Raw genomic sequence first — 13,344 nt, 5'->3', positions numbered from 1 at the left:
GCTTGGTGGCGGACACCTATAATCCCAGCTACTTGGGAGGCTGAGGCAGGAGAATCACTTGAACCTGTGAGGCGGTGGTTGCTGTGAGCTGAGGTCACACCACTGCACTCCAGCCTGGGTGACAAGAGCGAAACTCCATCTCAAAAAAATAAAAAGCTGTAGGCCTGGATGTGATAACCTTATCCTGATCTACTTAAAATCCGACTTTCAAACACTCACAACCATCCTTGTTGCTACTTCAGGAATACTTTCATTAAGCCTGGCAGTTAAATTACTAAGTTCCAACTTGCTTTGCACATTATCTGAAGATAGAAATGATTTATTTAATGATGATTTGGCAATTATCTGATGTTTTGCTTTGGTTAAAAAAAAACACAAAAATGTTTTTTTCAGAAGATTATACTAGCTCCTAATAATAAATTCAAATCAGAACTTTGAGGGATCAGAATTAAAGATAATTTACCAAATTATATCAAGACTGAACTCCTTGATATAACTTTGGGAGGCCGAGGCAGGCGGATCACGTGGTCAGGAGATGGAGACCATCCTGCCTAACACAGTGAAATCCCGTCTCTACTAAATATACAAAAAATTAGCCAGGCGTGGTGGTGGGCACCTGTAGTCCCAGCTACTTGGGAGGCTGAGGCAGGAGAATGGTGTGAACCCGGGAGGTGGAGTGAGCCAAGATCGTGCCACTACACTCCAGCCAGGGCGACAAAGCAAGGCTCTGTCTCAAAAAAAAAAAAGACTGAACTCCTTGAAGGTAGAGAACAGTTCTTGTCCGTCTTTATATTTTCAGCCTATTGGCACAGTAGAAGCAATCAATAAATGTTAATGAATATCCAAGAATCTGAAGTTACCATAATTATAACACATAAAGACACAAAACAAAATTACAAAAGGAAATTTATTTCAAAAGCATAAGGGGACATTTACATTTAAACAAGGTGATAAACAGGTGTCTTGCAAAAGAAAAAAAAATCCATGGCATTAAGTTTTTCATTCAAATTCGGAAGCAAAAATAACCTAAGTTGTGCACTATTGCCTTAGGAAAGGGAAGGGGAAGGGTGAGGGATAAGTGAACAGTCAACTCAGTATCAAACTTGAGAAAGTAAAGTCACTTCTGTGCAGTTTTGAGTTTACAAATATGCTTATAAAGAGGAAAAGTGGTAAAATTATACTTAATGTTCAAATTTATTTAGTTGTAGTCTCAATACAATTTCTGTACTTGAAATGGCTTTGGGCCACTGGCTGATCTATCTCTGAGGTCCAGACTAGCTGGTCGTTTTCAAATGGCAATTTTATATTCCTTTGTTCAGATTCCAAGGGAGTTTAGGTTCAGCTCATGGTCTTTAGGAATGTTTAGAGATTATTGCCACCACTCCATAGCCAAGCTGACCAACTTTTGCTCACTTGTATCATTCTAGTCTTTCAAAACTATTTTCCCCATACACATGTGCAGAAATTCTAATAAAGGAGTTTTGCCTCCTCTGCAGTGTAGAGGTAATGGTAATGAAGACACCTGCATTGGAATCACAAACTATTCCTCAAAAAAATACATCAGACTACTAGAAATGTCATTCAGGCAGTTGATTTGAATAGCAAACTTGGGGAGGGAAGATTAACTGTGAAACAAAAATATACAAAACATTCAAATGCAGAACAAAGGGTCTATGCTACTAAAAATGCCCATGACATTAAACACTCCACAAACCCCCCATCTGTTGTTTTAACCTAAAAATTCTATTGGCTAACTTATACAATAATTTTGATTAATAACCTGAGAAGTTAAAATCTTGAAAGTGGCAAAAGCAAACCGAGAGAGCATCCCTTACTTACTGGTACCATGTTATCAAGTCACTTTTTCTGGGTAGCCCTGGTTATTAAATCTCCAAATTCTAAATTATACTATCTCTTCCTGTAGAAACCTGTATGTACATCCAATTCAATATTTTGGTTGTATTTCACCAATAGCAACTCCAATTTATCTTTGAAAATGCAGTCTTTATTTTTAGTTTTAAATAACAATAATCATGTAAGTGCAACTGACTTAGAATCCCTTGCTAGTGAGAGTAAAAACCTAAATAACAAGTTAACAGATTCAGCCTCAAAAGGATAATCACCATGTCAGACTACCCGTTCCTGGAATTTAAAAAGTGATTTATGTTGTGTAGTCAAGTTTCACAGCATGCATATATATATATATACACACACACACACACACATATATGCTTATGTATGTATGTATATTATACATACACATTTCTATTCAAATAGTAAGATTCCATATTCAAAAGTTTGTATCACAATATATGGAAAAGAATTAAGTAAGCAGTGCAAAGCAACTTACTTTCTCCTAAAAATGTAATGTCATTCCTATATTTTAAGAAAGCTATGTAAGTATTTCGCTTTTATGACATTAGGTAGGAATGCTGCACCACTGCCCAGCAGCTTTATTAAACAATTAAAACAAAATGTTAAGATTGACCACTCTTCTCCATATATTGGGCAAAAAACTAAGAGGGAAGAGGAAAATCAGTGACCTTTCAAAACTGATGATCTTTATCAGCAGAACTAGACTGAATTTCATTACATTTTAGAATGAACAGCTCTCAACAACAAATTATCAAGATGTTTAAAAGTAAAAGATTCACAAGTTGAAGTCTGAATAATGATACTGCAAAAACAAGTCAAGATTGCAGACAAAGCATCCAAAAATATCACTGTGGTTTTACCTTGGACACAACCATGGTCTGTTACAAAAGTAGATCATACATACAAAGGTATAAAGAACATTAAGTTTTTAGCTGAAGGCAGCAGTCTGTTTAAAGGGACATCCCCGGCAATCCAATGAGTAGTAGAATTTAAGTATATTAAGCTCATGACAATGCTGAAGAATGCTGATGTCTTATTCAGTAGAGTCTTCCCCGACTACGATTTCCTCGTGTGCCCCAACCTCGGCCACCTCTACTTCCCCTGAAGGCTCCTCTCTGCTCTACGAAAAAGCGAACAAGGGTTTAGGTCTTGCTTAGGATTTCATGGTACAGCAAACACAGAAGAAATGTAGCTCATAACTCTGAATACAGCAGTAGGCCCTATAAGAACAGAACTAATATTCTGCTATTCCATCTACAAATTTAGCCTGTACATAAAACAAGAGCAACATATATACTGAAGTACATAAGGCAAGGTACCAACTACATTTGTGATAGTTGCTTAATTAAATGTATCCCAGTAACAAAGTTGTTTCAAGGTGATGTTACCATAACTACACTTTTTTTTGGAGGGTCTTGCTGTGTTGTTCAGGCTTGAGTGCAGTGGTGCGTTCACAGTTCAGTTCACCATAACACTGAACTGGAATAGAGTGATCTTTCTGCCTCAGACTCCCCAGTAGCTAGGTCTACAGATGCACACACGTTTTTTTTTTTTTCTTTTTCTTTTTGTAGCGACGGGGTCTCATTATGTTGCCAGGTAGATCTCAAACTGCAGGCTTCAAGCGATCGTCCTGCCTCAATGCTGGGACTACAGGTGTGAGCCACTGTGCCCTACCCGTACACTTTTTAAAAAACTTAATTATTCATATTCACAAATAATAATTCTACATATTCATGGGGTAACATATTTGGATACAAATAATGTATAGTTATCAGCTCAGGGTAACAAGCATACCTATCATCTCAAACACCTATAATTTCTTTGTGTTGGGAATATTCGCTATCCTCCTATTTGAAAGTATGTATTAACTATAGTCATGCTATAGTGGTACAGAACACTAGGACTTATTCCTATGTTATTTTGCATTCTCCCTCAAATCTGTCCCTATCCCTTCCTTCCCCCTATCTTCTCAGCCTATAGTATGTGCTATCCTACTTTTTACTTCTATAGGATTAACTTTTTAACACTTCCACGAGGGAGAACATGCATTAATTTTCCATTGCTGGCTTATTTCACCTACTATAAAGTCCTCCAGTTCCTTCCCTGTTGCTGCAAATGAAAGGACTTTTTTTTTTTAATGGCTGAATAGTATCCCATTGTGTATAATACCACATCTTGTTTATCCATTCATCTGCTGATGCACCTGTTGATTCTGGGTTGATTCCATGTCTTGGCCAATGAATAGTGCTACAATAAACATGGGGGTGCAAATGTCTTTTACTTTTAATCACATTTACATATGATTTACATATGATTAAATATGTAAATGAGAAATATCTTCACTGAACTTCCAAACTTCCTCATTGTGGTTTTGATATGCGTTACCCTGATGCTTAGTAATGTTTAGAATTTTTTCATACACTGGCCATTTGTATGTCTTGAGAAATGTCTGTTCAGATCCTTTGCCCATTTTTAATCTACATTTGTTTTGCTATTAAGATGTCTGAATATCTTCTATATTCTGAATATTAATCCTCTGTTGGATGAGGAGGTTACAAATATTTTCTCCCATTCTGTAAGTTGCCTTTTCACTGCTGATGGTTTCCTTTGCTGCACAGAAGCTTTTTAATTTGATATGATCCCACTGGTTTATGTTTTTGTTGCCTGTGGTTTTAGGTCTTAGTCATAAACTCTTTTCCCAGACCAATGTCCTGAAGTGCTTCTCCTGTTTTCTTTTATGGTAGTTTTATTGTTTTAGGTCTTACATTTAGGTCTTTGATCCATTTTGAGTTGATTTTTGTACAGGGTGGGAGGTGGGGATCTAGTTTCATTCTTCTGCATATGGATACCCAGTTTTCTCAGCACGATTTATTGAAGAGACTATCCCTTTTTTTTGTCCTTCCAATGGGTGTTCTTGCTACCTTTGTAAAAAATCAGTTGGCTGTAGATACGTGGATTAATTTCTGGTTCTCTGTTCTGTTCCATTGGTCTGTATCTATTTTTATGCCAGTATCATGCTGTTTTGGTTACTACATCTTTGATTTATATTTTGAGATCTGGTAGTGTGGTAAATCCAGCTCTGTTCTTTTTGCTCAGGATTGCTTTGGCTATTTGTGGGTCCATATAAATTTTCAGAATTTTTTTTGGTGGCAATTTCTCTGAAGAATGTCATTGTTATTTTGATACAAGTTGTATTGAGTCTGGAGATCACTTTGGGTAGCACGGTCATTTAAAATATATTAATTCCTCTAATCGATGAGTGTGGAGTGTCTTTCAATTTGTTTGTATCCCCTTCAATTTATTTCATCAGTGTTTTGTAGTTTTCCTTGTATAGAAACCTTTTCCAGGCCGAGTGCGGTAGCTCACGCCTGTAATCCCAGCACTTTGGGAGGCCAAGGCGGGTGGATCATGAGATCAGGACACTATTCTGGCTAACACAGTGAAACCCTGTCTCTACTAAAAATACAAAAAATTAGCCAGGTGTGGCGGGCACCTATAGTCCCAGCTACTCAGGAGGCTGAAGCAGGTGAATGGCATGAACCCGGGAGGCGGTGGAGCTTGCAGCGCGCTGAGATGGCGCCACTACACTCCAGCCTGGGCAACAGAGTGAGACTCTGTCTCAAAAAAAAAAAAAAAACCTTTTCCATTCTTGGTTAATTTATTCCTAGATTTTTTTTCCTAGCTATTATAAATGGGATTACCTTGATTTCTTTTTCGGCTAGTTCATTGATCATGCATAGAAATGCTACTGATTTTTGTATACTAATTTTGTATCTTCTAACTTTTCTAAATTTATCAGTTGTATGAGTTTTTTGGTAGAGTCTTTAGTTTTTTTTTTTTTTTTAAATATATATATAACATCATGTCATCTGCAAAGAGAAACAATTTGACTTCTTTCCAGTTTGGATGGCCTTTATTTCTTTCTCTTGTCTACTTGCTCTGGCTATGACTTCAGTAACAACTTCTTAGTTCTTTATTTTATTGTCTGTCATTACTAAAGGTAACTCATATAACTATGAAAAATAAATTATCAATTTCGAAAATCAGGTTAGACTAAAAAATGTCCCTCTGAATGCAATAAATATGCAATTTTTGTTTTGATCACAGTATTTCACGCAACTGGACTCTCACAAATGTAGATCTAAATGCTGAGTTTTTTTCACTGCTTTACCAGCTACATAAGCTTCTCAGAGTACTGCCAAAAAGGTGCTGTGTGTGTATGTGCGTCTGAGTGTGTTTCAGCTACTGATACAAACTAAGCATATCTTTTGCTGAAACATCAAGTCACTTGTGTTATACAGTAGAACAAGTCTCTCTGATCCATTGGTCAGTCACTTTTATAGCCACAAAGGTGTCGTCCCCATGAAGAAAACTGATTGAAGTTATCAACAAGGCTGGACTTTTAATCATATGTAAATGAGATCAAATATCTTCATTAACTTCTAAACTCCCTCATTATAGCAATCTTGTTAGCAGCAATAGAGAGAGCTTGGTTTTGCTGTTTTTGATCCACAATCTTGGAGGCTTGAAAAATACCTTTTCAGTCAATATTGCAATAAATTATTTTGCCATTATGTCTTATTAGGGCAATATCCTGATGTCTTTTTTTACCCCCCTTTCTGCAGAAAGAAAAGTAATTCAGTTCTAAGACAGGAAACTCAATGGACCTTTCCCCGATTTGGCTATTATTTATCTGTATAATAGAATGGGTCTGATTCAAAGTCACCTTCTTATGCCATGACACATTTTTACAAGTTGATTAGTATGCAAACCATTTGAAAATGAAATCATTATATTTATTATCCTAGTGAACACATTCAGAAAATCAGAGGTGGTTTCTCCAAGGGCAAGAAGCTCCCAGAGACAGACACAGTAACTATGGGGGCATTAAGGTAGGGCAGTAGCCTTTTGTGGGCCATGACTTCTACATTTTTGACTGTTCAGACTTAGAGCCACCTGTGCAGATGCCTGCACATTTCACCCTACCATACTCATTATTCACACCAACACACTTAACACTGTCATAGATACCATTATTAGCTTTAAGCCAAAAGACTACTACAGTCCACTCTTTCAATTTTAGTATCAATTTGGATTACACTCTATTCAGCTGTACCTAATGAGGAAATTAAATACACTGTATGAAGGTACTATTTGACGTAGTTATCTTTTCTATATTGGCTAATGCTTTTTTACCTCCAATTGATACAGCCATTTCTATAGTACAGAGATTCACCAAATTTTCTTCTTTTTGAAGAGCTTCATCCTAAAAATACTTCTGCATTTTCATGATTTTTTCAATGGTTTCAAGCTTACATTTTTTTTAACTCACTGCTCCCAGTTTAAATTAAACTTTAAGGATTATTTTTATATTCCAAAAAGTAAAGAACACAAGTCACAAAATGTAGAACATTTAGTACTTTTAGGTTCCTGGAGGAACTTTGTGCACTGGAAGGAAAACTAAACGTGGGTATATGTTTATGAATGCACTGGGAAGTTGAACTAATTTGTGAGAACCAATACCATGTTTGTAAAGCAAAAAACAGAGATACTGGTTAGTAAAGCAATAAACTTGGATACTGAGAACTGCTTTCATTTCAATAGGTGAAATAAAGTCAAGCAAATGCTTCAAATTTTGTTGTGAGAATACCTATGACCTGATCACATTAAATTCTCAAATGTAGAATAATTGCAGAAATTCATTGTTCTTTCTAATAAGGAGAGTCAGATTTTAGTTTGCTTTTGCAGGTTTGCTTTGCCCTTCTGTTATTTTGAAGATGGAATAACTGAAGTAGTGACTCCTGGATTTTTGTCTTGAGTAAAACTTAGATTATGTTTTTCACATTGACAATTTTTTTTTGTTTCTTTTTAAAAAACATTGTATACAATCTAAAGTGTCAGATTTTTCACATTCTTTTTCCACAAGCATTATATCACCTGATTCTCACTATTGAGCAGGCAATGAGTTTCACACAATAGAATCCTCATGTAAAATCAAATTGACTTGCCCAATAAAAAGGAGTACAATTCTTGTATTGCCACAGCTCTTGATTACTTTCATTAAAGCCACATTCTCCCAGTATGTGAGATAACTGTTGATTTTAAGAACGGTACTGTTAGACACATTAAATCATACAAGTGACAGAGAACGTGATTCAACCAAGTAACAGAGAATCCTTTCCCCTTACAAAATACTTTCACAAATATTGTTATTAGAAGGCTGTAAGAGCTGTTACCTCATTTTCAGATAAGAGGCAAGGAGATGCACATTTACATACTGTTATGTAAGTAAAAGAGTTCAGTGATCATCCTTAAAGATGTCTCGGAGTCTGGAGGGGAAGGGTTCATGTTTCAGTCTAAAATCGGCTTTCTATAATCTCTTTGCTCAAACATTAGAAGAATTCAACTGTTACAGAAGTAATTTACTGTTAAAATTATCTCACCTTGGAAACAAAATTACAGGTATGGTTCAGAATCTACTTTTTTTTTTTTTTAATTTTAAGAGACAGGGTCTTGCTTGGTCCCGCAGGCTGGAGTGCAGTGGCACCATCATAGCTTACAGCAGCTTTGGCCTCCTGGGCTTCAGCGATCCTCCTGCCTCTTGCCTCCTGAGTAGCTGGGACTACAAGTGCGTACCACCATACCCAGCTAATTTTTAAATTTTTTTGTAGAAATGGGGTCTTGCTTTGTTTCCCCAGACTGGCCTCAAACTCTTGGGCTCAAGTGATCCTCCCACCTTGACCTCCCCAAAGTGTTGAGTCTACAGGTGTGAGCTACCACGCCTGCCTAAACTTTGTCTTCTTAAGCAAGGTAAGGAACTGACCTGATATTTCTCTCCATTCTTTTAAAAAAAAGATCCATGAGGAAATAAGCTAATGAGAGATAAACTTTACTTTTGATTCAATAGCCGTGGGAGAGGATGGACTGGTATGAAGCTCTCCTGGCTCTAATGGCTAAAGGGTTTTAGGAAGCACTGATAGGAGGACTGCATTCTGGGTAGAGGGAGAGACTGCAATAGAACACATCTTCCTTGCTAGATGATGCCTGAACATCTGACTTCACTTCTCTGACTTCTTTTCAACGAGCTACAGAAGATGGGAGTATAGGCAGCAAGCTGACAACGTCCAAGAAAGAGCATTCATACTAATATCTCTCAGAAGCTATACCCATCCCTGAGGGAGAACGCACAGAATGCCTTGCCTTGAAGCTGCAACTGGGAAAGCATGGAAAGAATGGTTCGGTTAACTTCTTTTGTTTCTGTTGGTTCCTCTGAATACGAGAGGCATATTTTTCTTTAAGTGCTTACTGTTTAATGTTGCATGCTCAATACAGTGAGCCCACAAGGGTGAATGAGAGAGGAATGGGATAAATCGTTTCCTCAACAGCCCTAGTTCTCCAAGCTAATTCAGAAAAGTCATCGGCTAGAACCATGGCACTGTATATAATTACTAATTAAAATAAAGTACAACACAATTTCTGCCTAATCTCCCATATTGCTTGTACCCAAACGGAAACGCTCACCATAATTAAAGTTGCCCAAATTGCTGCTATATTTCCCACTGGGAGGGTTATAAATCTGCCTGGCATCTCTTTTTGGTCCTGCTGAAGATTTCTTGGGTGGTGAACCTGAAGTTGTATCTTCACTGGCTCTCTTTTGCCTGTAACAATAGGAAGAACAGCAATTAAAAAACATTCTATTATGCCAAAATCTATCAATACATTTATAATTTAGCATATCAGTTATGAAAGACATCCTAAAGAGGATAATCTCATCAGAAAAAAGGAATTAACATTTGATGTCATCAAATTAACCATAGTTTGGTTATGCAGACAATGTCAGAAGGCATTTACAAGGCTTTAAAATAATCTGAAATATGTAGCTTCATAGACTTACATGCAAGTGACTCACTTTACAAAACGTGTCAGAAAAAAATCGTTTTGTTACAGGAATACAAGTAAGGCCGAAAGTTCCAGGGTTGCCTCCCACCAGTTTATTTTACAAATACTGAAATCAGATTTTTATATGAATCATTTAACACTGCACCCTTTTGAACAGTAAATGTAACTACTGAATTAAGTTTTGGTAATACTCAAATCTCTTTTAAATATATTTCTTACCCAATCTCAACCTTTTGTACAGGTTTCCAGGATAGTGTTACTGTGCTCTTATAAGAAGGAGGAATGTGGAAGAGATCCTGGAGAGACAAAAATCAGACAAGAATTCTAATGTATTTGTTGGTGGCAGGGAGTGGTGCTGAGGGTAGGAAACGAAGACAGATCTTAAAGATTAAATTTAGGAGACAGAGCCTACTGCAACAGAAAATTAAACAGGAACAATTTTGTTTACAAATCACGTCTATTACCTCATTAACATAACTTTGTGCACATAACAAACTGTAGTGTAGCTAATTTTTTTCTAAATGTCAGTATACACTTCAGGATAAAATATATCAATATTTATCCACTTTAATAAACAAAGTCAGCAAATAAATTCTGTTTTGGTTTGTTTTTGCACAGATGCAGTCACCATGGTGCTTTAAGGAAAATACAATGGTGCAATCTGCACGTGCTTTTGCAAATTTTTAAGTCGTTCAAAATTAGAAAAAAATCTAAAGCTTTACTGCCAGCCCCATAGGTAAAGTAAAAACAAACAAAAAACCACTAAAGCTCTGGCTAATCATGTTTCCCCCTGCCCTAGGAAATATCTGTAAATTATTAATAAGGCAAAAAAAACCCTGTAAGATTTAAATACCGAATGATCAATGTGCTAGGAATGCAAATGTTTGCTGAATGTGTTAAAATAACCTGGAATTCAAATAATCTGACCTCATAATATCCTCACAACTGAATAAACCGCTAAACACATTTATTCTTAGTAATACTTCTTACCAGCTTTACCTTGATTTTTGTATATAGGTAAAATTAAATAAAAGTAAACTTTTCTCCCAGTTAAAACTAATTAAAAAATCATCCCTGGTATATAAACTTAAGTCCAGTGTACTATATAAATGTAGGGAATTGGCCAATGCAACATGCTTTGAATAAAAAATGCTTGAGATTTCTAACTGGAGTGATTTTGCATATTATAATGTTAACTGAAAAAGGGACCAGATGAAGAGGAAAGGACAAATCTTCACTTATAAACATGTTAAATCTCAGATGACAACAGGAAAATGGTGTATAGTTTGGGGATTCATTAAAATCAAAATGAAGTTATGAAATTAGATGAGTCTGCCTGGTAGGTAAAGACTTCAAAAAATGTCAAGGATGGATTAAAACATACCTATGTTCTCCCTAAAACCAAAAATTTATGATGTCACGTATTTCTACCCTACTTAAAAACATTTCAAGATTTTCAGGTAAGGCACCTGTGATATTATGTGATATATACAGTTTGCCCACTGTGTCCATGGTTCCTGCATCTGTGGATTCAAGCAACTGTAGATGGAAAATACTCAGAAAAAAATTGCATAAAATTATAAAAAAGCAAAACTTGAATTTACTATGCTGAATCCTTGAGAATGAAGTGACGTGTAGGTACTGTACTAGGTATGTAAAAATAAAATTTAAGGTTCTCCTAAATTTATTATACCAAGGGGAGAAGTTAACTCTTGGAAACTGACTCATAACATGGCTGTTTTCTTCTCTGATGCATGACCATTGCCTTCCTGACCTCTGTGTTGAGATTGCATGAACCAGAGTCTACTCTTTACTTAAACCTGGACTAAATGAGGGAGATAGAGACCACTGTGACTATTACCTCTTTAAAATACAATGTTAATACCCTTAGAGTGTAATCAATAGTAGCCAATCATATATCTATCTGTTAGCCTTTGTATGGAAAATGTCATTCTTTTTAGCACCTCAGTTTATGCCTGTATCAGCTTTTGCCCATATAAACAATCCTCATTTTCCCCCATACCAGGAGCACTGACCAGCATTCTTTGGTGTAATTCTGCTCGCAGATGGCCAATCTCACACTTTGTACCTGAATAATCTCTTTTAATTGGACCCTGGGACTTTTAATTATTTTAGGTTGATAAGTATGATAAGTAATCTAGAGATGCTTTAAAGTATAGGGGAAGGTTTGTGTAGGTTATATGCAAATACTATGCCATTTAGTAAGGGTTAATCTGAGGGTTTTGGTATCCAGGGGGGCCTGCAACCAATCCCCTTTGGATACAGAAGGACTGTATTGACTGCATTTTGGTTTCTGTCCATGATTCCTGGCTTATAGCTTCAATAATTCTTGAAATTTCCTAAGTGACTAGAGCAATATGATTATCTTTTGCTAAAACATTTGGCCCTTTGTTACTGTTTCCTGAAAAGCTCCAGAGCAATAAAGGTGAAAGACAATCTTTTATTTTTAACAAGCATCTTTCAACCACATCTGAGTTTATATTAAGGTGATTTTTGGAAAATCCCTAGATAACCACAGGATGGGGGAGGTAACTGCCTGGGGAACCTACCACATACTTGTAGGGTTGGAACTCAGTCCTGCCCCACCTCCAGGGAGGAGAGAGGGGCTGATTTAACACCAATAAAGGTCTATCTATCACTGATGGCCAATGATTTAATCAATCATGCCTATGTAATGGAGCTTCCATAAAAACAGAAAAGGACTGTGTGTGTGTGTGTGTATGTGTGCGTGTATGAGAGTGAGGGGGGTTGGGTGTTCCAGGACGGAATATGAACAAGAACACATCCACGTGCTAGGAGAGTAGATGCCCCAACTCCACGGGGATGGAAACTCCTGCACTCAGGACCCTTCAAGACCTCTCCCTATGTAATCTCTTCATCTAGTTGTTCATATGTATCCTATATAATAAACCAGTAAACATAAGTAAGTGTTCCCCTGAGTTCTGTAAGCTGCTCTAGCAGCTTAAGTTTGGTTAAATTGTGGGAACCCCTTATAGCCAGCCAATCAGAAGCATGGGTAAAACAACTTATAGCTTGCAACTGTCATCAGAAGTGGTCTTGTGGGACTGGGCCCTCAACATGTGGAATCTGATGCTACCTCTAGGTAGATAGTGTCAGGACTGAATTGGAGGACACACAGCTAGTATCCACTGCACAACTATTTACTTACTTGATGTATGGGGAATAACCTCCACCCATCTGGTGTTAGAAGTGCATTGTGAGTATAGCAGGAGAAACTGACTTTCTTCCTACATTCACAGAGCACTCTACACACAGGTTGCTGACCCTATTCATCTCTCTTTCCCCATATCTTCCTTTAGATAACTTACAGATTCCTGAAAAGAACATTTTCTCATCTGCATGCAGGTAATAAGCATTTGCTAAGTTTAAAATGTTCTTAACACATTGTATCTTCAACATAGACTTGTATCAGCGGTTCAAATACAGTCAAATCTCACATTTTTATATATGAATTTACTATGCAAAATAATTACTTATATTTAAGATTTGTAATAAATGGCAGCTAGTGGAAACATTTCCTTAGGAGAT

General features: G+C 36.7%; 1 protein-coding gene across 4 annotated transcripts in view; it reads right to left on the bottom strand.

Annotated features, from left to right (window-relative positions):
* Positions 1-888: 888 nt before the first annotated feature.
* API5 (apoptosis inhibitor 5) overlaps positions 889-13,344 on the bottom strand; it is a 32,056-nt gene continuing 19,600 nt past the window's right edge. For 3 of the 4 annotated variants that reach the window (XM_011963257.1, XM_011963260.1, XM_011963259.1), the window contains 3 exons: positions 9,994-10,070; positions 9,397-9,533; positions 889-2,990 (listed from right to left, as the gene is read on the bottom strand). In XM_011963257.1, the coding sequence (XP_011818647.1) occupies positions 2,968-2,990; positions 9,397-9,533; positions 9,994-10,070 (237 nt within the window). In that variant the 3' untranslated portion in view covers positions 889-2,967. Of the gene's footprint in view, positions 2,996-9,396; positions 9,534-9,993; positions 10,071-13,344 lie in introns of all 4 variants that reach the window. The other variant, XM_011963256.1, reaches the window with a different exon arrangement.

The sequence above is a fragment of the Colobus angolensis genome, unplaced genomic scaffold (assembly GCF_000951035.1).
Source record: "Colobus angolensis palliatus isolate OR3802 unplaced genomic scaffold, Cang.pa_1.0 Scaffold61, whole genome shotgun sequence".
Lineage (NCBI taxonomy): Eukaryota > Metazoa > Chordata > Mammalia > Primates > Cercopithecidae > Colobus > Colobus angolensis.
This window is presented reverse-complemented; position numbering and strand designations above follow the sequence as displayed.